The sequence below is a fragment of the Manis pentadactyla genome, chromosome Y (genome assembly GCF_030020395.1).
Source record: "Manis pentadactyla isolate mManPen7 chromosome Y, mManPen7.hap1, whole genome shotgun sequence".
Classification (NCBI taxonomy): Eukaryota; Metazoa; Chordata; class Mammalia; order Pholidota; family Manidae; genus Manis; species Manis pentadactyla.
The window spans coordinates 34,440,752-34,464,829 of record NC_080039.1 but is presented as its reverse complement, the minus strand read 5'-3'; the positions used below and the strand labels follow the sequence as shown (position 1 = coordinate 34,464,829).

At 40.3% G+C, this 24,078-nt stretch overlaps 2 protein-coding genes and 1 long non-coding RNA gene across 3 annotated transcripts in view; 2 read left to right on the top strand and 1 right to left on the bottom strand.

The window, feature by feature from the left end:
- LOC118935974 (uncharacterized) overlaps positions 1-24,078 on the bottom strand; it is a 178,004-nt gene that overhangs the window by 43,017 nt on the left and 110,909 nt on the right. The gene's annotated exons all lie outside the window — the stretch shown is intronic.
- On the top strand, positions 783-6,205 carry LOC118935978 (female-specific lacrimal gland protein-like). Its single transcript, XM_057496219.1, has 7 exons — positions 783-919; positions 1,341-1,480; positions 3,536-3,606; positions 4,824-4,934; positions 5,072-5,173; positions 5,341-5,366; positions 6,005-6,205. The coding sequence occupies exons 1-6, from the start codon at positions 815-817 to the stop codon at positions 5,364-5,366; spliced, it is 555 nt and encodes a 184-aa protein (XP_057352202.1). The 5' UTR covers positions 783-814; the 3' UTR covers positions 6,005-6,205.
- Positions 8,016-14,832, top strand: LOC130682091 (lipocalin Cav p 2.0101-like). Its single transcript, XM_057496218.1, has 7 exons — positions 8,016-8,208; positions 8,626-8,765; positions 10,385-10,455; positions 12,212-12,322; positions 13,724-13,825; positions 13,994-14,019; positions 14,621-14,832. Exons 1-6 carry the CDS (start codon positions 8,026-8,028, stop codon positions 14,017-14,019), a joined length of 633 nt encoding a protein of 210 aa, XP_057352201.1. The 5' UTR covers positions 8,016-8,025; the 3' UTR covers positions 14,621-14,832.

Here is a 24,078-nt window from a genome sequence, read left to right as displayed (position 1 = left end):
TATGAAAACTCACCCACCTGCTGAAAATCAATAGAAATGAAAGATTAAATATATGGAATATGTATGTGTCCATATGAGAAATCTGCCTGTGGGCAGCAATGATAGGTCTGCTTATAAGCACATGGGGCTTTGCTCTCAAACACGTGGGTACAAGGTCCAGAATTGGCCAACAGGGTGAGACAAACATATCCCCGAAGAGGTACAATATTAAAATATGATGCTGAGCCTGTCCCTTTAGGTTTGAGTCTAGAGAATCAGACAACATCTTCTCAGGGAACACCGTGCTAATGTTTCTCACAAGGGGTAGGATGCTCAGGAGTATACCCACAAGAGAGAGAACTGCACAGACCTTTAAAGACTCGTCCATGAGTATGCATTCATCAATATCTCAATAAATAAAAATGTGCTATATCCATAAAACACCACTCCTCAGTTATTGGGTACGTGCACTGCAAGCCACAGTAGAGCTAACAGCAGAATAATAATGTGGAGAGAAAGATGCCAGAAAGCTTGCACACACTGTCCTTGAATCGCCTATTATGACCTCCCTCATATTATAAATGTCAAAAATCCAGACCACAACTTAAGCTTCTCATAAAACTAGTCTCATTGTTAAAATAGCTGCATAGTCATCATTGCCAAGGAGGATATTATAAGAAGACTTGTACACAAGCAAGGACACATGATTCACCACCATTGGCTCATCGGGCATCACGCCCACAGTCCAATCCTATAAGAAGCGGCACAAACTGAGAAGCTCGCCAACACCCGGCAGTCTCTCAGCCGCTGCAGAAGGACGCCAGGCGCAATCAAGATGCACGTTCTGCTGCTGACCCTTGTGCTTGGTCTGGTTTGTGCAGACCAGGAACCTACATCTGGGAACCATCAGCCATGGACGCTAGGAATCAACTTATTTGCGGTGAGGTCTTGCATGTGTGTGCTTCTCCATCTCTAGGTTACAGGAGTGCATCAGCTTTTATATACACTTTGGTCTATGCATCTTCAGAAGGATTAAGCAATTCTGTCTTTCAGCTATTTATACTTTTCCACCTCATTGGCAGGGGAAATAAACTTACATGTCAAAATGATAGCTATGAGCTCCCACGGAATTCCATGGCACGGTTTTGGATGTTCCATGAAGCTTCCAATTCTGTGCATTATTTTGTACACTGTTCTTTCATTTCATATCAACATACTAGTTAGGGAGTAGAACCCTACATCGCTCCATAAATATCAGACGTATTTTTTTCTTTTGAGGTAAAACAGAAGCAATGATTCCGGTAGACACTGGTAAGAAAAAGGGGAGTGATTAACATTTCTTAAAGGAACTTTCTTTTTAGATCTCAGGAGACTGGTACTCTGGGCTCAAAGCAGCGGATGATGTCAACATGATCCGTGAAAATGGCCCTCTAAGGATTTATGTTCGTCGGCTTCAATGTAGTGACATCTGTGAAACAATCAACGCTGATTTTTATAGCAAGTAAGCACAATTAGCGACACTTTGCACAGCAAAACAGTTGACTTATGACTTGAGGTCCACTTCCAAATTTGCAGGGAAATATCAGTATTATGTTCAAGAATTTGAGGCTCTGAACTTCATTCATAGAATGGTGTTCTCAGTTTGGTGTACTATCCTTGGCTTCAGCCCCCTGCGCAAGCATGTAGCCTTGTCTTCTTGTCTTAGAGGGCATCATAGTTGGGCTGCTCTGTTGGGAGTGTATTGTTCATAAACAGAGCTAGGAAGGCTGTCAGGAAAGAACCTTGTCCTCAAAGTATGAAAGTCATGGCCATGGCAGTCCTACTCTGAGGACCAGTGTGTCTCCTTCTTCAGACTTTCTGTACTTATTGGAACCAGATTCTGTAATGTTTCTTACAGATTAAATCCTTGCCGTGTAATAGGTGTCTCCAAGCCAGGCACCCTTCAATGTGAAGGGCTACACACAAAAGATTACCCACCTAACGTTTTGGGCACAAGTTTCAATCAATAAATATATCTTTCATGCAATAAGTAATGTTTTTAGGATGTCTAGTCTATTGAAGACATTGTATTAAACAAGTGAGTTGCAGAACATGACATTGGAAGCAAACACTCAGACTTTGTTCTAAGGCATTTCATGTCAAAAATGCGTATTTTACATGTATCATGTGGGAAATCGGCATGAATGCAGGTTTTAAAATGATCATCTACACTTGCCTTCTTACAGCACTAACTTATGCTTTCTATTTTTATCTTGCATCTACCTACCACTTCAGCATTTTATTAAAGAAAAAAAAAGGTAGAAATGTGGGATTCACATATAAATCAAGTATAAAAATCAAATGAATAATCATATCTGACTTGTTTATAGTTCATGATGCATGATCAAAACCGAAAGTTTCTGTGATGACTGCCCTTGCACTGTTCACCATGTGAGAACTTATTCACTATGTAAGAACTTGTTCGTTATGCTTCAGAAGATTGGAGACTGTTGAGAGTTAGGCTTGGGGTTGATTAATGATTGTGCATTGAGTCCCCTATACAGAATTTTATTGTTGTAAACAACCATTTGATCAATAAATATGAGAAGTGCCCTCTCAAAAAAAATAGGGGAACATAAAATGAATTTTCTAAATACAACTCATAAGGTAGAGACTGTGCTCAAGAAAATAAATCAGGGGAATGTTAGAAATGCAATAAGTAAATAGGGAAATGAGTGAAAGAAATATTTAGACTAGGAATAGAAACTTTAATTGTCAAATTAAATGCTGAAGTTTGAAATTGACCAACTGTAAAAATAGTGAAACTATACAACCAATGGAGAAATAACATAAAGGGTGGAGAAGAACAACTGTTAATTAATAAAATAATACAGTTGTATGTGAGTTATAAGTTTGAGAGGAATGATGGATGGATAAACATGATATTGTTGCTTCTGTGTGCATTATGTTTACATCTCTGTCCATGTTTATATATGTCTCTGTCTCTATTTTAATCACTACATATTTCTCGGTTTTCTTGCTAACTCAGTATAGCCTGTATTCCCAGAAGTTGAAGCGTTTGCTTAGAGAGCTTGGGGACTTCAGAATCTATACGAGCACCAGCATTTAGGGCAGAGGCAGAGAAACGGACAGCAGAAAGAAAGAAATGGAAAAGGTGGATGGTTTATATCAAAGGAATTGAGCAGCAAACCTGAACACGAGGTGACATTCTGCCCTCCCCCTGCAGGCTACTTGGCGGTGCCTGCAGGCAGTTTGGGAAGTCACTTTTAGGGGCGGGGCCACCGGCATCACAGGGGCGAAGCCCGGGGACTCTGCTCCTCCCCCCACCATGCACAGCGCACCCCACATCATGAACTATCCAGGCCAACATGCCCACAGCTCCGAGGTTAAAGCCCTGTATTAGACTAAAGGGAAAAACCCAGTGGTGTGGGTCGTTAGATGACTATAAATTCACACCACCTATTATTTTTAGCAATCAAAATGCATTCACACTTCTGCAGGTCCTCAAGTGCTAAGGAAAGAGTGGGGAGTAAAGGGTGCTTTGTTTCATTTTTAGGGTGAATGGGACATGCCAAAGTCATACACTGGCATTAAGGAAAACAGAAAATGGCATATACGAGGCCGACTGTGAGTACATGATCTCTCCCCCTGAGGGTTATCTTCTAGAACCAGGGAACACATTCAAATTCCTGGTCTTTGCTCTGTGCAACATATCCAGATCTGGAACCCAGACAAAGTCTACTACTCTTTACAAATGCAACGTTGGGAAAGACATTTCCTTTGCCAAGCATTTATTGTCACCCAAAGGCAGGAGAGGAGCCAGGTCTGGAATGGTGCTATGGACGATGCCTTAGAACACGCCCCAGAGCGCTGACCTCACCTGCCCTCAGGACGGGGACAGGCTCAAAGCTACTTAGAATTATACCAATTCTTCCATAAATTTTCCTGTCTCTCACTTAACCAACATGGTCAACTATGCCTTTAACTAAAATTCTTTAAATATTAAGTGTTGTTGATTATGTAATGTGTTTAAGTATGACCTGGTTAATTGAATCCTAAAGATAAGTATGAGAATGTAACTGAATTAACGGTTATATTTGGAAACCAATTTGTACATAATATTGAGCTTTGGTTGAAAGCAATGAGGGTGTTTAGGGCTGACTTTGATCTCTATAGTTTAAAATAACTGCATGTAATCTTCAAACATCAATACTGTAATATTCAGTGACTTCTGAATTCAAAATTCTTAGAAGTTTGATCTTTATGGGGAAAAATGCATAATGTAATGTAAACTTGTTCTGATGAATTTTATTTTAAAGATTAATACTCAGCAACAAGTTCTAACTGGAATATAATTACAGAATACATGTGTCTTCTATATCCTGATACCCAAATACTAGTTCTCTTACTCCGTATTTTACAAGGAAATGGTATGTTTTAATTATGTCCCAGCCTGTAATTCAAAATCACTGAAATTTTTATGTTAAGTTTATAGAATTGCTTTTCAATAAGGGATGTAGTGGATTTCTGGGTTGCAAAATTCCTGAAACGTAACATCAGCTCTCATGGGCTGGTAAGAGAAGGATCCTTTCTACAGCCTGTCATATACCTACAAGTACTACAGGAAGGCATGTTGCCATCACCCACAACTGTTCATATTTGGGGATATCTAAGAGCATCTATACATTGGTTCCTTTCCTAACAGGTCCTAACACTGTGTGAGGACATTAATGATAAATTACTGATGAAGGTCATAATCATTATGTAAAAACTAAGACAAGTTAAGAGGAAATTACAAATGTTAATCACAATGATTTTTGGAATTTCTTTTCATCCTATCACAGTCCAGGGTAAAACCCATCTCCAGGTGAGTTTTTCGCTGCGGGACATCTTGAAAATATATGGTGATCATACTACTGCAGACGGAAAGAAGACGGTGTTCACTGAGCTCCTTGGTGGGTACTGCTGCCGGGACGGGGGACTGGGAGGGAGGCAGGGACCACACCGTGTAGCTTTGACCTAGGCAGGTCCATTCAGAAACAGGAAGGGATCTAATGGACATCTCTTCTGCATGATCTGCTACAAAATACAGTGAAAAGACGGGACATCAGCAAAGAGGAATATGAGGAATTCAAAGTCTTCACTGAGTCCAAGGGTATTACAGCAGAAAACATTCTAGAAGTCATCAAAGAAGGTAAAGTCCTTGAGTATAACATTTTTCTGGATGAGCAGATCCCCAATGAGATTCTTGGTTCAAATTTCCTCTTGCCACAACCACCTTTTATAAAGGCTGGTGTGAAATAATACATAATATTGAGAAACTTCAGGGACCAACCTCACCCCTGTCATTCTCTTCCACAGACACCTGTCCTCTGACCATCGGTTAGGTGAGTAGATGTGGTAAGATGTGCCATGATTTTCTTGGTAGATAAAGACTTTGGTGTTGGGGGTTTCTGCTTTAACTACTGATGACAAATGAATCCTACCTTGTGACTGGCAATGGCTAAGTCTTAGGATTTGGAGCAATATGCAGTTTTAAAAATCCAAACAAAAAAAATAACACTGAACAAGAGTCTACAGTGGGATTCTGGAAGGACAAAGGGGAAAATCTGGGGAGGCAGTGAACTGAGAAATATGATAAAGTCGGGAGAATTTCATTGTGAACAGAGTATCCTGTGCTCACATGTCTTTTACAATTATATGTAAGAATTAAAGAGTATGAAGTGACACAGGCGTCCACGGTATGTCATTCCCATGCCATGCAGCCATGATTAGGTACCTTAGGAAGCCTGCACACAGGTCCACATACAGATGACTCACAATAATTGCATTCTAAAGAACAGTCTACACAGACTCCTGTGTGCACCAGGGTGTCACATATGCACATGATATTTGTGACATGCGTCCCTAGGAAAATTCCTTCACTGTCCTCTCCAGAAACTGCATGGATCTTTCCTTTGTCACTCCCACCAAAATCATACCATCAGCTCACCTATGTTATTATATGTTTTTTCTACATGCAAAGTGGATAATGGCCCCAACGATATAAGCATCATCGTCCCAATGAACAGACTCATCGCCGTGAAGAGAAAATCACCTTTTCTGTCAAGTCATAATTTCTTCTTTCCTAGGAAACCATCTTGGCCTCCAAGCTTTCCCCCAGTCACCCTCTAAACGCTCTCTGTTACTAGATTGCTAAGTGATTGAATAAACTGATTTATGCACACTCCTATTGTCTGTAAAGAGAGATACCGTATTTGTATCGCACAGAAAGAACCGACACACAATTGTCCAGAAAAACCGGGTCGACAGTGAGCCAGATCAGTCTGTTTAGCATGAATTGTTCATTCCCTGGGAGTGTCTTGGTGAGAAGGGAAAATGGGAGGTACGGTGATACAGGTGGTTCTTTTATGATGTGACATAAATTTCCCACCGATGCCACGACACAGGTGGGAGAGGGTGCTCGGACTACAGAAAAGGGGCTTGGGCTTGGTCTCCTGACACAAAAACACACACATCTCAGTAACGGCTTTGAGCCTCAGGAAAACCAACACACAGTGATCTGATGTAACAGAGGGGGATGAAACAGCACTTTTGAAGGAAAAGCATTAATACTGATAAGAAGGAGCAAGCCTCTAGGCAGGGAATATAGGGTCCAATGAGAAGTCGGGAGAAGGACTTGGAAATGATAACAAGGCTTTTAAACAAGAAGGATTTGGAACGAATATAAAGTGCAGGGGGGACATTTAATGAGACAAAGCAACTACGGAAGGATGCAATATCATTAAATTCAATGATGTCTTACCAGTTACCTAGCTTCATGGAGGATGGACTGAAGTTCATGAATGTTGACACACACAGACCTGCGATGGTCTTTCCCCACTGTTACATCTCTGGCCCTGAAACCCTGCACAGGGGAGTGTGTTCTTCATGGCTGTGTGGTTCTCTGCAACATCCTCACTTTCTCTCATCTGTTTCATGACTTTAACATGCAACAGCAGATGAAATATTTAGAGGTCAATTTGCAGAGACGGTGCCTCACATATATGACTCCAGCTAATGTTCCAGGTGGTAAGACAGGTGTGTAACATGGGTCATAGTGCTTCAAAAGCTTGAGGCCCTTGCATCAGCAATTCATACATGACGACAAGTGAAAAATCCACAGTCATGCAAACAGAAATAAGGAATCACTAAACAGGGTTGGTTAGCTTTTAGAGTCTGCTTAAGTATTAAGGGAAAATACCCACTTCTGCTCCCAATCAACAGAAACAAAAGATGAAATATATGAAATACACTCATGTCCACATGAGAAACCTACCCATGGACAGCCCTGAGATGTTTGCTTATAAGTAAATGTGGGTTCATTCTTCAATATTTCACATACTAGGGGATGATAAGCACCATCGCTGGTTCACGATAGATATGGGTCCAAGGTGTAGAAATGGCCATCTGAGCGAGGGAAAAAACCCCAAAGGGGGTGCAATACAAACATAAGTTGTCAAGTCTTGTCTCCTTATGCCTGAGTCTGCAGAATCACAAAATATCTCAAGGATACTCTGCTATTATTTCTCATGAGTGGTTAAGTATCTCATGAGTATGTGTCCAAGAGATAGACCTCTGAGACGTGTCCATGAATATGCATTCATCAGTATTTCAATGGACATATATGGGACAGATCCATAGAACACTAATCAGTGGTAAAATGAAACAGCCTCTATGAGCAACAGTATAGCCACTATCACAATAATCCTGAGTGAAAGAGGCCCAAAGGCACACACACACACACACACACACACACACACAGTATCCTTTAAATAGCTCTATGTATTACGATCTGTCACTTATTCTAAATGTCAAATATACAGACCAACTTAAACTTCCCTGAAACCTACTCTCATTATTAAAACAACAGTATGCCATTAAACCTCATCATTGCCAAACAGGATAAGAAGACTTCACGTGTAAACACGGTCTCCTGATTCACAACCACTGGCTCATTACGTGTCACGCCCACATCCAATCCTATAAGAAGCGGCACAGACAGAGATGCTGTCCAACACCGGGCACTCTCCCAGCTTCTGCAGAAGGACAACGGGCACAGTCAAGATGCGGGCTCTGCTGCTGACCCTCTTATTCGGTCTGGTTTGTGCAAACCACGAACCTGCATCTGAGGACGATTACCCGTCAGTAGCCAGGATCCAGTCATCTGGGTGGAAGTCTTCATATTGTGTACGTTTGTTTCTCGCTCTTTTGTTTGTATGACTGCATCAGGTTTAATGCACACATTGGTCTATGCCTCTCCATAAGGATTAAATAAACCCTCTCTTTCAGCTATTTATATTTTTACATTTAATTTGCAGGTGAAAAAAAAACATGTATGTACCAAAGTTATAGCTATGAGTTGCCATGGAACTCCAAGGCAAGATTATAGCTGTTTCAAGAAGTTCTGAGTCCATGCTTTACTTGGAATATGTATTGTTCTTTCATTTCATATCATTCTACTAGGTAGGGACTAGAAACCTACAGTGCTTGCTAAAAATCACATTTGCTTTTTCTTTTGAGGTAAAATAGGACCAATGGCAATGATTGGTCAGAGGAAAGATAAAAAGATTGACCCACGTTTCTTAAAGGGACTTTCTCTTCTAGATTCCAGGGGATTGGTACAGTGTGCTAAAAGCAGCGAACGACACTAAGAAGATCACAGAAAATGGCGAACTGAGCTTTTACATCCGTCGGCTTCGATGCAGCGAGGGTTGTGAAAAACTCAACATTGATTTCTATACCAAGTAAGAAAAATTTGCCTGGCTTAATGCGATAAAATTTTTGACTTCTGACTTGCTTCTGGTCCACTTTCAAATTTGCAGGGAAATGTCAGTATTATGTTCAAGAATTTGAGGCTCTGAAGTTCATTCATCGAATGGTGTTCTCAGTTTGGTGTACTGCCCTTGGCTTCAGCCCCCTGTGCAAGCATGTAGCCTTGTCTTAGTGGCATCAGAGTTGGGCTGCTCTGTTGGGAGTGTATCATTCAGAAACAGAGCTAGGAAGGCTGTCAGGAAAGAACCTTGTCCTCAAAGTATGAAAGTCATGGCCATGGCAGTCCTGCTTCTAGAACCAGTGTGTCTTCATCTCCAGACTCTTTGCACATACTGGAACCAGATTCTGTAATGTTTCTTACAGGGTCTCCTTCAGTGTGAAGGGCTACACACAAAAGATTGTCCACCTGCTGTTTTGCAGACAAGTTTCAATCAATAAATATAACTCTCATGCAATCAGTACTGTTTATAGAATGTCTACTCTCTTGCAGGCATTCTGCTAAATAAGTGGGTGCAGAAAACCAAGTTGAAACAAACTCAACTGTGTTCTGGGCCATTTCTCATGTCAAAAATATGAGTTTTATTTGTGTTGTGTGGGGGATTAGCATGGATGTAGGCTTTTAAATAAAGGAATATAACATTTGTTTTCCAAACACCAGTCGTCTAGAAACTCTTATGGTAAGACTGTGTTCAGGACAATAATTCAGGAGAATTTTGACCATGGTATAAGTATACATAGGTATGGGGGGAGAAACATTTTAAGAAAAATTTAGACTAGGAATAGTTTAACTCTCAATTTAAATGCAACAGTTTGAACTTATCCATCTGTTCAAATGGAAGAGGAGCAGCCACTAGACCAAAGTAGAGAATAACAGACTGTAGAGAAAAATATATATTTAAGTAACAATAACAAAGTTGTATGTCAGCTGTAAGTTCAGGATGTGAATGATGGATTTATAATCACCAGATCAATGAGTGGTAGTGAGTATGACCATGTCTCTACGTCTGTGTCTATCTATATTTATATCTCTGTATGTGTCCGTCTGAATGTTCTTCTTAAATCTCTGTAACCTATAGTCCCAGAAGTTGAAGCGTTTGCTTAGAGAGCGTGGGGACTTCAGGATCTATACGAGCACCAGCATTTAGGGCAGAGGCAGAGAAACGGAGAGTGGAAAGAAAGAAATAGGGAAGGGGGGATGGTTTATATCAAAGGAATTGAGCAGCAAACATGAGGTGACATTCTGCCCTCCCCCTACAGGCTACGTGGCGGGGCCTGCAGGCAGTTTGGGCAGTCACTTTTAGGGGTGGGGCTACCAGCACAATGTGGGCGGAGCCCAGGGACTCTGCTCCTCCCCCTACCATGCACAGCACACCCCACATCATGGACTATCCAGGCCAGCATGTCCACAGCTCCGAGGTTAAAGCCCCGTATTAGACTAAAGGGAAGAACCCAGTGGTCTGGGGAGTTAGATGACTGTAAATTCACAGCATCTACTATTTTTAGCAATCAAAATGCATTCACACTTCTGCAGGCCCTCAAGTGCTCAGGAAAGGGTGAGGAATAAAGGACGCTTTGTTTATTTCATTTTTAGGGTGAATGGGATCTGCCAAACTCATTCAATTGAGTCAACGAAAAGAGAAAATGACACATACGAGGTAGACTGTGAGTACATGAGCTTTTCGCCTGAGTGTATCTTCTCAAAGCAGGGAACATGCTTAAATTCACAGCCTTTGTTCTATGCAACATATCCAGATCTGGGACCCAGTCAACGTCTACTACTCATTACAAATCCAACCTTGGGAAAGACATTTCCTTTGCCAAGCATTTGCTGTCTCCCAAAGTCAGGGTAAGGGCCAGGTCTGGAATGTTGCTATGAACAATATCTGAGAACATGTCCCAGAGCATTGACCTCACCTGTCCTCAGGATGGGGACGTGTTTAGAGCTACTTAAAATTACACCAATTCTTCCAAAAGTTTCTTATCTGTCACATGACCAACATAAGTCAACTTTGCCCATAACTAAAATTCTTTAAATATTAAATGCTGTTTATTTTGTAAAGTATTAACTGAATCCCAAAAATAAGTATGAGAATGTAGTTGAACTAACTGTTAAACTTGGAAACCAATTTCTATATAATTTGGGCTTTTGCTGAAAGCAATGAAGGCCTTTAGTGCAGACTTCTCTCTCTCTAAATTAAAAATAACTGCACATATTTTCAAAGATCAGTACTGTAATATTCAGTGACCAAATGACAAAATGTTTGATTTGTACAGGGAAGAATGTGTAATGTAGTGTTCTAATCTTGCTCTGACAAATTACTTTAATTTGAAATATAAATATACAGTAACAGGATCTAACTGGGGTGTAATTATAGAATATATGTGTCCCACATTGAATAGCATGTTTACTAGCTCTCTGACAAGCTATTGAATGAGCAAATGACATGTTTTGAATATGTACTAAATTGCATTTCAATATGACTGACTTCAGGTGTAAGTATAATACAGCTGCTTTTTAATAAGGGCTGTCCTGGGTGAGTGGGTCACACAACTCCTCAGAATCTCACATCAGCTCTCACGGGGTGCTGAGTGGACTCCTTCCCACAGCCTGTCATGCACCTCCAACTACTTCGAGAAGGAACATTGCCATCACCCACAACTGTTCATGTTGGGGTAAATCCTGTTCTTGTTTAGCTAAGTTCAGAAGCTGGGAAATCTGGACCATTTAAAAAGAGGCAGATATGTAAAGAGTGTTTATCAGTCCATTCCTTAATGGATGGATTCTAACACAGTGGGAGGAACGTTAGCCTCAGGTAACTGATGGAGGAAAGGCAATGATAGTATGTTAAAAGTAGGACATATTAACCATGTGGAACATCTTTTCATGTGCCTGTTGGCCATCTGAATTTCTTCTTTGGAGAACTGTCTATTCAGCTCCTCTGCCTGTTTTTTAATTGGATTATTTGCTTTTTGTTTGTTGAGGTGCATGAGCTCTTTATATATTTTGGATGTCAACCCTTTATCGGATCTGTCATTTATGAATATATTCTTCCATACTGTAGGATACCTTCTTGTTCTATTGATGGTGTCCTTTGCTGCACAGAAGCTTTTCAGCTTGATATAGTCCCAGTGGGAAAGGGGGGCATTATGATTAGCACACATAATGTACAGGGGATGCGCACGGGGAGGGCTGTACAACACAGAGAAGACAAGTAGTGACTCTATAGCATCTTACTACGCTGATGGACAGTGACTGTAATGGGGTATGTGGGGGAACTTGATGATGGGGGGAGCCTAGTAACCATAATGTTGCTCATGTAATGGTACACTGATACCAAAAAAAAAAAGTAGGACATATTAAAATGAAATTGAAAAATCTTAATCCAATTCTGTTCTGAAATTTTTTTTCCTATCACAGTCAAGGGTAAAATTTCTTTGAAGTTTACTGTTACATCAAGAGGCATCTTGCTGATTTATGCAGAACACACTGACGCACACGGCAAAAAGACAGTTGTGACTGAACTCCTTGGTATGTATTGTAGCTGGTTCTGTGCAAATGAGATATGATAATATTATCTATATTATTTATATTAAGGAGAGAAGTACATACACTTGCCTCCTGAACAATGTGGGGCTTCGGGGAGCCTATTGCTATGCAGTCAAAGACTCATGTCGAAAACATAGACAGTCAATTGACACATATTTTGTACTTTATACTGTATTCCTATGTTCAGTGAACTAGAGAAAAGAAAATGTTCTTCAAATGGTCACAAATCTCCAAAGATTCTTCCAATATATTGATGGAAAAAGAATCCATGCATGTGTGGACCCATGCATCTCATACCAGGTATTGCTCAAGGGTCACCAACATATGTGTGCTTTTTTTTATTAAGCACACTCATGCAGAAATAGGTTTGTGCTTGAGAATTCAAGCTGTCTGCTGTGTTAGAGATGCTGAAAATTTGTCTACAGGAAATGAGGAAATGGATGTCCTGCAAGGCTCTACCAGATAGCTTTTCTAAGATGCACACTTATTCTGGATATCTAATAAATACACCAGGATAATCCATGAAGCTCTGGACAAACGTCACACATGGGAATGGCTGGGTTCTGTCCCTGAACGGAGCCAAGATTTAACATCTGAGTTCTAAAGACGAGCTTCCCGTTGTAACTGAATCTGTCTCAACACAAATGCCTGATTTTATTGCTCTTGTGGAAATAATGCCTAAGACTTGAACCCCCTGCCCTGCAAATGAACAGCGCATCATATCATAGCACTCAGAGGCACTGATGAGGGCAAGCCAACCATGTGACCTGTGGTTAATTCCACCTGGATCCTCACTTTTCTTTATTACGTCCACATTGGACGGGGAAGAGGGTGGAATCTCGTCTTTTACAACGATGAAGACTAAGTGTATTTATTTACTTCTATCGACATATGTGACAAGGCTAGTGTGCGTGGCGGGATGTACAAATCATGTTTCCCACTCCTTAGATTTGGGTTCAGGACGATCAGGGGACAGATTCTAGAATGCAGAGTCAAAGGGACCCGAGTTTGCACGAATTATGAACTCTCAGGCCCAGACACATCCTTTCCCCAGATGGACATTTGCAGATGGTCCAAACGGGAGACTGTGATGGCGCTGGAGTGAATAGCGCTCCATGTTCTTAGTCGTTCTAAGAGCACAAGACAAATAAAAATGTTAAATATGCAGACTCTACCCATGGTAGCATCTGAAGACCACATCTAACACTCAGGCACCTTCCTTGAAAACCATGTTGTTGAGCAGCATGAATGGACCTGGGGTAAAAGGTAAAAGGGTGGGGAGAGTGAGATGTATGCAACAATACTGTTATGACACAAGGACTAATTTCAAAAGTAGGAAGGGTGCTAATGGACATCTGTCCATCTTATGTGCTTTCAATGCAGCCAAAGTACCTCAAGTCAAGAAAAGGGAGTATGACAACTTCAAAAACTTCAGTCAGAAAAAGGGTATTACAGAAGAAAAGATAGAAGATGTCACCGTAACAGGTAAAGTCCTACAACAGGATATTCATCCCAATGTCATCTCAGTGGGATTCTCGTTTCACATTTCCTCTTCCCAAGACTACCTTGTATGGAGGCTGCTATGAAATAATCTTTAAGAATGTTGAGACCTTCAACGCTTGTTTCCTTACCCCCGATCATTCTCTTTCACAGACACCTGTCCTCTGATCTTCCATTAGGTGAGTAGACACCATATATTCACCTTCTGACATTTTTTAGTTGATTTGAGGGTTACTGCTTCAGTCCAGAAGGACAAACAGTCCTGCATCAAGGGTGACAGTGGCTAAGGCTTAGGACATAGAACAGCGTGTGTGTATAAATGATCCAAAGCAGTAACACAGATCTAGACCCTACAGTGGGATTCTGGAAGGACAGAGGGGAGAAATCTGGGGAGGCAGTGAACTGAGAAATGTGATACGCTCTGGAAAATTCCGGTGTGAACACAGTATCTTACAATTATATGTAAGACTTATAGAAGATGGAAGTGGCACAGACTTCAACGGTATCTCATTCCCATGCCATGTAGCCATGAATAGGTACCTTAGGAAACCTCCACAGAGGTCCAGATGGCTCACAATAATCGCATCCTATGGAATAGTCTACACAGACCCCCGTGTGCAGCAGGGTGTCACATACACAGACGGCATTGGCGACATGAGGTCCCAGGAAAATTCCTCCACTGTTTTCTCCAGAAATTGCATGTATCTTTCCTTTCTCACTCCCACCAAAATCATACCATCAGCTCATGTGTGTTATTAAATGTTCTTTCAACATGCAAAGTGGATAATGACACCGAGGATATAAGCATCATTGTCCCAATGAGCAGACTCACCACCATGAAGAGAAAATCACCTTTCCTTTCAAGCCATAATTTCTTCTTTCCTAGGAAGCCATGACCTTGGCCTCAACGTTTTCCCCACAGTCACCTTCTATAATCAATCTGATGTTACTGGATTCCCAAGTGATTGAATAAATTGATTTATATACATTCATACTGTCTGTGAAGAGAGTTACCATATTTATGTTGCACAGAAAATAATTGACACACAAATGTCAAGAAAATTGGGTCGACAGTGAGTCAGGAGAGCATTCTGTTTAGGATGAATTGTACATTTCCTGGAAGCATCTTGGTGTGAAATGATGACACCCAGACTGTGATTTTCTTAAGGGTGTGAGTTTAAAATGCCTATAATGGGAGGAATATTCTCACCCAAGTATTAGTGATCCCGGCTCAGTTTGGGATCAGTGAGCAAGACGTGGAGTGGAATGAAGCCTGCTGACTTCCCAAATGAATGCAAGAGCTTCAAGATCAAGATATTTCACAATTCTCAATGAAACTGGTAGGAGAGAGGTTGTGTTGAGTCACAGACATACTATCAGGAGTTGTGTTTGTTTTTTGTTCTTGTAGTAAATATTTTGTCTTTGTGGCCAGTAGATCACATACTCTGCTAATGCAGCAGAAAGTAACCACAGGCAAAAAAAAAAAAAAAAAAAAAGGAAAGAAAGAAGATAAAAGCATGTCTGTGCAAAACAGTCAACAGGCTGCATGCATACGGTCCATAGACAGTGGTGTGACAGCAATGATATCCTCTTCCAACGTGGTTTGGGGGAAAACAGCCACATCCATGAATACAGAGTGTCTTGCATAGGACAGAATCCTACACAGATGTTAAGGACATAGGGACATTCACAGAATTTGACTTATATCTCATCAACTTCAAACAAAGTGATTGTGAATATGGCAGAGTCATCCCATGAGTGGCCCGAAAGAGGCTCTTTTGCAGGTAGAAAGAGAATTTTAAATCTCTTCCTCCTGAGTCGAGGTGTCTGAGTCCCAGGCTCAACCGATCAGGCAGGGAGCATAGAACCCTGGAGAATTCTGAGGACCTTATCAAACCAGTGGGCCGTAGGAAATTGCAAATTTTTTCTTTTGCTAAAAATGATACTCCTTTGACTTTATAGTCCATCCTCCCAGTCTTCACCTGGACTCAAAAGTTCTTTATATTTAATACTTGTCGAAGCATGAGCAAAGAATCATAAAGACGCTTTGCTCTTCATATGAGCTTCTAAGGTGGAAGAGCAGGATGAATTACCTGTGAAGAAATGGGCATCCTGGTTGCCCCCCCAAAACTGGTTGTATTCCCCGAAATAAATTAGCTCTATAGGACTGAGACGCTGGCTTTCCTAATTGGTGAAAACGACAGCAAATATGGAGCTTATATGTTGTTTTCTCAGTGCCAAGACTGTAAGCTTTACATGAGCATTGGAACTGTGTTTGTGAAAGCATATGACACGCCTATTTGTTAACTCTTACTTAACAAAACTTTCAGAAAACTAGGCTAGAATCCTGGGGAAAACAGAGGCAGGGTCAGCCATAGGGATGGAGCGATTCAGGTGACTCGGAACCATGGTCCCCAAGGAGGTGTCCGAAGCTGCCTACCCTTGGGCAAGCCCCACACTCTATTGTGTTTTGGGGTGTACCTGCAGACTAGGGGTTGACTCCCGAGCATCTTGACCCAGCTCCCTGTCTTTGCAGTTAGCATAGCTCAGGCATTCTCTGCTCTCTCGGCTGCTTGGCAAGTGACACAGAGGGCCTAGGCTGAGGAGTCTTCCTACTTGCCTTAAGATCTGCCTTGGGAAGGAGTGGGGAGGCGGTGTTCCCCAAATGTGCCATCCTGCTGAAGCACTTGTGCAGGAATGAGCACCCCTGAGACGGGCAGCTCATTCTAGCCCAGGACCTGGCCCTTCTGTTGGACATCAGGAGCCAGAAACATACAGGAAGAATTAGGCGATGGTCACATGGCTGGTCCCATGCGACCAGGTTCACACTTATGCAACAGGCTCCAGCCTCAGTTTAACGCCCAGATCCAAACTAATTTGCACACCATCAATGCACCCACATGATGACTGACTCGGCATCCAAGTTTCGACCTTCAGAGTGGGTGGCCTCAGCTGTGGCAATATTGACACTTGCAGGTGAGATCATTCTTTGCCGAGATTCCTGGTATTGCACAAGGTTTAGTAGCATTCCTGGTCTTCACCCACCAGCTGCCATGATCACCCATCCAGTGAGTCATAGCATTTATTTTTTTCATATTAACTCATTTTGTTGTTTTTTTTAACTCCTAAGGGGTAAGTTTATGTCAGTCTATCCTAACCTGGGTTCTCCTCAACAAGACATCTTTAAGGTGGTTTCCAGAGAAGTGGCCCTTGGCCAGATTCCTTTGGGAAATTCCATGTGTCATATCTCTGGACTGGCAGGCATCCACATCGCCAGATCCTAAACCCTTCACAATAAAATTACTAGTAAACAAGGAGCCTTGAGTGTCTATCTGCAGCAGCTGGAAGTTTTTATGTCCTCGTGTAATTTTGGAACTGCAGGGAAAGCTGGTAGCTGTCTGTATTTCTACATTATTTGGAAGGGGACTCTCAGTAGTCCACAGGTCCAGCTTTTCTTTTAAACTACATATGTCAATACTCCAGGCCATTCCTTAGAAAAACCATGTTCAAGATCTACTCTTCATTATCATGAAACTGCAAAATTATTTTGATAAAAGTGGATAAAATAGAACATGTTTCAAACAGCAGCAGACTTACAGAACCCAAGAATGGACTAACAGTTACCAAAGGGAAAGGGACTGGGGAGGATGGGTGGGAAGGGAGGGATAAGGGAAAAAAAGGGGCATTACAATTAGCACATATAATGTTGGGGGCGGACACGGGGAGGGCTGTACAACACAGAGAAGACAAGTAGTGATTCTATAGCATCTCACTATGCTGATGGACAGTGACTGTAATGGGGTTTGTGGGGGGGACTTGATGGGGGGAGTCTAGTAACCATAATGTTGCTCATGTAATTGTAGATTAATGATACCAAAATAAATAAATAAATAAAAATGATAGGATATACAGAAAAAATATGAAACATGTTATATTATGGAAGAACAGACATATCGAAATATTGCTATTACACAGCTTTTGATTGAGAGCATTAGAGTCATCAGCTCTAATCATGTAGAATTTAAAATGTCCCTGAATGAGGTCAAATTTGGGCATTCTCTGCAGCAAATCCTCGAGCTTTCACCCTTGGAGAGATGTTTCCATTACAGGAAAGCAATCGTCTGCGTGCAATTGCCACATGTGCCGGAGAACGAGTCTGGAATTCAATAAATAAATGCTCCTATTGGGCAGAGCTGTAACACATGTAAAACCATTAAATGCGGCTCTGAGAATGCCTCACTGTCCACACGGGCTGACTGCCCCTCCATCGTCCCCCTGTGCCCTCCATGTACATCCACGTGTCCTCCAAGTGGACTTTGTCCTTTGTCCTTTCTTTCCACCTCCAAGTCTTTCTAACACCTTCACACTGTGTTTTCTGAGTCTGCTCACTGGTATATCATCTGAGATGGAGGTCAGAAAGCAAAGTAGGATGAAGAATGAATGAAAAATACACACTGCATAGTCCACTGTAGGGATTTCCCACTTTTTGTATATCCAGCAACCCTTTGACAGGCACTGGGGTGGGGGGTGCTTCCATCTTTGGGCTGTTGGAATAGCGCTGCTATGAACATTCATGCCCAGGTAACTAGCTGTTCGAACACCTGTTATCAATACCAGACTTGTCATGGGTCTACAGGAAGGGGCGATGGAGAAAGCTTAATTGAGAGGCGTTTCCTTTGGGGATGATGAGATGGTCTGGGACTGGAGTGGGGAGATAGTTGTACACGCAGTGAATGTGGTCAAGGCCACTGTACACTTTAAAATGGTTGAAATGGTGAAATATAAGTGCTTAACATGCTGTTTCTGAATGCTAGTTATATTGTAACTGAGAGAAATCTCTTGATTCCAATATGGCTGTAAGATCTTCTATGATATCTAAGCCAAAAAAAGTACAAAAAACACACAAAACAACCCACAGGAAGTATTAGGTGTATTTTATCTAGCCCCCAAATACCACATGGTTGACTGATGCTGGTATAGATGCTATGTAGCATCTTAAGTATTTTACTGTACTGGACGAATGTGAGACTTCTGAGAATGGGTCATCAGTACAACGCACTCTAGTGAGGGTTAAAATACACTATATAATAGAAATGTGCTGTCATGGTTTAAGTGATATAATACAATGTACAAATATTTAAATTGATTTACATGCAAATTACAATGCATACTTCTATAAGAATACATCATTATAAATGGTTATGTGGTTGTACATGTTTTCAACACCTAATGCAGTAATACATAATTGCACTTATATATACTTAACATTTTGTTAATCATGCGTAATTACAAGCTGCTTATAATTAAATGCACTGAATATACACTGTGTTAAACTGATTTATGCTATTTATAAATAGATATTTATGTGTATTTCCCATTTGCATATTATACAGCTATATATATATTAGCTGTGGTTATAGAGAACAATACCCACAGGGAATATAGTTTATGGCACATCGTAAATGTAGGGTGCCTTACATTGTGTATGGACTATTGTGCTATTTCCAGTGAGTCACTAAAGACTAGTGACAGGCACTATCGCTGGCCCTGCAGGAGTTTGCCTGGTCACAGATACCTGCGTTCCAGGACAATAAGAGCCATACAAGGTACGTGGAGGCCTGAGCAAACACTCAGGGGGAGAGAGCAGGGCGCCCCCTGGACAAGAAGCTCCCCCAGGAGGAGAGAATGGCAGCAGCCCCAGGCGTGTGGTGTCACCGTCCCCACTAGACAAACAGTGATGTAGCCAGGAGACTTCATTTCTCGTCTTTGCACAGAAGGACCGTGGGGGGGGAGGCAGGACTGGAAAACAGAGCCAGACCCCGCATGCCATATCCCTCTCTACAATGCCACACCTGTGCCAGCTCTTATCAGACGTAAATCTTCATAGAAGACACCCACATGTACACATTTCTTTCTTCTTTTTCTATGCCCCCAGCTTTCCTAACAAACAGCACTGTATCCGCCTAAGGCATACACACGCTGACAGTGTGACTGACATCCGCGGGGTGCATGATCACCGCTATCAAACGAAAGAGCCCAGCCATCTGAGACCTGCATGGTCTCTTACCAGATTTCAAGAATGCTCTCAGGATGATTAATTAGTCACTGTGCTGTGTGTGAGATTTTTCTTTAAACCACAAAGACTTCTTCAAGAAATTATGATTTTTTAAAAAACCCTGGGAAGATGTTTTATTGAAGTCACGATAACCATTATTTTGAAATGGGTATTTGCTCCTGTTAAGCAGTGAGCATGTCTCAGGCACTGATTCTATAATTATTTACTAGAATCTGCCATGTGGCTCACCCGGTGTGTGCCTTGACTAGATGTTAGGGTACAGAATGAGTGGCCCCTGCGTACATGAGGACAGTTAACACAATATTCTTACAAGTACTCCATGCAAGCGTGTGATCTGTGGGTCTCTCAGTCTTAGATATAAAGCTTCCTAATAGAATGCGCTTGGCTCTGGGTTCAAAACTTCACAAAAATCATGCCTTAGTGTTCAGACAGACCCTTGGAAAAGTTCATAGCGATATATGATACTGCAATTAACTATAAATATATCAGCAAAGCTATTTTCACAATTGTACACGCTGCCAACGGTTTGTGTTTTGAACACTGATTTGTTGACAGCTGGCTTCAGTGTGTCCCAGGAAATTCACATTTTCTCCTTAACTGTTTGAATTGAATAAATATTTTCTGGTAGAAGGCTGACCGATCCACTTGGAGGTCAAGCTTCCAGGGACATTAGCTCTCTCCTTCAACAAACCAAAGACATTTAATTACAGAAGTTCCTATTTAAACGTGTTCCACTGTCTATTAGCAAATGTTTCCTCTCAGCTTCACATTTGAACTGCTTGTCCAGCTCAAGAGCAAATGAGTCTCTGTCAAAGTTCACCTGGCAATCTCCTACAATTTAGCTCCATCTGTTAAGTGCTGTGTAAATGGCCAAATAGAGAAAGCAATTGAACAATTTAATAAAAGCTCCCTAAATCTGTAATCCTTTGAGCAGAACCACAGCAGAGCCCTTCAATGACTAGTGTAAAAGAGACTGACAGGCTTTTTCTAATTTTGTAATTTACTCAGTCTAGGACAGAGAATCTCTTTCCAGAGTCCTAATAAAGAGAAAATCAACTGACAATCCAAAAAAAATAAGAAGACACTAGATACCTGATATTTCAAATGCTAGCATTCTCGATCCCTCCCCGCCGAATGTAATTTTTAGTGTCTCTTAGTACAGAAGTCATGCAAAGATACCATTATTTTTAAAGAATGTAAATAAAGAAGGGAACAAATGTGTTGAAAAACTCCCACAGGGACGTGTGTAAAAGACTTGCTCTCGCTGTCTTTGTAATAAAAGAACACTGTTTCTATTACCAGTTTTGAGTTTGTAAAAAATTAGAACTATCTAATTTTGTATCAAATTTCCTTTTTGCTTTATTTTTTTTTGTAATAAACATAGGCGGTAGGTGAGAAAAATGAAGCTCACACAGAGTAAATCAATTGTCATTTACAGGTTTCTAGTAAGTATTTGTGCTGACTGTTCGGCTGATTTTTACCTATTTCCCCTAAAGTCATGATTTCCAGGAAAGCATCCCCATCTTAATAAACCTCTCTTCCTGGAAAGAAAAAGAAAATGGTACTAGGAAAGTTATTTTTATAGAATGTTGGTTCATTTCCTGTTTAAATAATTGAGCTAATACTCTTGTATTTAAATACTCTGCATTTTTCTGTTTAAGTAAAGTGTTGAGAAAATTTTAGAAAGATTCTCTCTGGTAGTTCTATAAGTGGTGCGGATGCTAAGGAAAGTTAAAAGGAAAAAGTATATATGTGTGTGTGTATAAACATGAAAACATGAAAAATATAGAGTTTGTACATTTCTGCATGTATATATGTATACATGGGTTATATGTTATATATATCATATAATCTGGAATTATATAATTATTAATATATAAGAAAATATATTTACCATATCTGCATAAAAGTATCTGATATATTATATGTATATGGTATATAATATACATTCCTATGTTAACACATATATAAAATGGATGCATATATACATACACACAAATATACACATAGCCATACACATGACCTAATATATATGTATGTATTTTCCTGTCCAAAGGATTAGAATTGCACCATATATGTAACATTTCATGTTTTATATGCTCATGAAGAGAAGATTTCATATTTAGTTTTTTACTATTACCATTCATTTCCCCAATCTTCGTTATTATATATTATATATTCTCCAGTCTCCTGTAACTCAGTGACTCCAGAAACATATATTGATCAAATACTCTACAGAAATGTACCATTTTCAGGGATAGCGCCATAATTATGTGGTTTCATGTAAATGTATGATAGTTATGCCATGCATTCCTATAACTTTCAGTGATTTTTAAAATACTGGAATTCAAGAAAAATCAATACATGAAATAATGTCAATAGCTACTTAAAATATACATTGCAAGTCCAAATTAATAAAGAATTACCAAACTGAGTTCGTATAGGAGTATATCGAGTTCTGGATTCACTTAAAGTAGCCTCAAAGGTAGAGGTAAAGAGGAATATTGGCGCGTGGTTACTGGAGATAGAAAGCACGTTGGACAACCATTCTGCCTGCTAATGAGTTTTCAACGATACGAGCAGAATCTGATAACGCAGCTTAATCTAGAACCTACTCCACACAGGAAATTAGCTCTCAAAGCATGTTTCCAAAGTTTTCACTTTTACCAAACTTAACAGAATTAAATTGCGTGTCAAGAGTCCTAAGGAAAAGTTGGGGGTTGGTGGGGGGGAAATGAAGGAGAGATTCAAATGGATTATCACACGGCTTCAGGTGTACAGGAACTTGCTGTATAGGAAAAATGGGATGTGAAGAATGGCAGCCAAGGTTCATGAGAAGAAGACAAAAGACAGCCTCATGAAGCCAGTGCTCCACAAGCCGCACTTTGCCACGTATGAGTAACTAAGTCACATACCAGAACTCTAAAAATTCTGTAAAATATGAAGGCGACTGGGTCATTTGCTAGAGTTAGGAAATGGAAGTGATCTGTATATTTAAATATATATATATATATATATGATATATATACTCCATATATAATATATGGTTTTAAAATTGTAGGTGTTTTGATTAATCCATCAAAACACCTATACAAATAATCACTGTTCTACATGTTTTCTAGTTTTATGGATAAAAAAAATCATACTTTTGAATGCAAATGTATTTTTCTTATTTCCTGGAAATAAAACCACAATTGCAGTGTAAAATCCTACCACTGTTATTCATATGAAGTTGCCATTTCTCACTGCAAATTCTTGATTTAAAGTTGACATCCAATTTATAAACTGGCTATAGACCATGCCTTATTTGCCAACCATTTTAACAGAAGTTATTTTATACATTTTATGGATAACCACTAACATTAACAATTATAAGTTGTTTTAAATGGGCTTTTCCCCCTTTCCTTTCTTTTTTATTATAAAAGCTTATATACCTTTTTGGCATAAACATAAAACTCAGGCAATTATAAAGAAAAAAGCAGAAGTCTTCCCCTGCACTACCCTTCTCCACTATCCATACACTATTCGATTGTTTATCATCTCACTGCAGATAAAGGTTAGATAGACATGGATGGACAGGGAGATGGAGATGGACACAGATATCTAAGTTAACATTTCTGCAGATACATATTTAATAATTCCAGGTTACTCATGTAAACCTGGAATTTTTTCCAGACACACACAAAGATACATCATTGTAAGAAATCAATCTAATGATGATTTTAAGAGAGCAGTGTGGTAAAATTGTATTTTAGGAAGCATTTGAATGGCCGTTGCCATACACTGAGTGCTATCCTCGGTTTTAAACTGGAGGGACTGAAATTTGAGAGTCTATCAAAGTCACCAATGAACAACAGGAGAAATGGCATTAAAGAATACAGGTCTTGAGTAGATGAAATGCATAAAGTTATGAAGTAACTTTATCCAACAATCTTAACAAAAAGTCCAACTTCCTATTAGCATATAAAAATTGTAATACTCTAACTCAGCTCGAAGTTTGTCTTGAGCAAATCTTAGTTGTCTGGCAATGGACTCTGACGTTTGCAAAGATGTAGGTTATAGATTGGCTTTCTGATCTGGGTATGCAGTGAAGCCTACAGATTTAAGACTCATGTATGTTTAGACATGTGGCTCCAAAATGTGATTACACGTGATGTTTTCT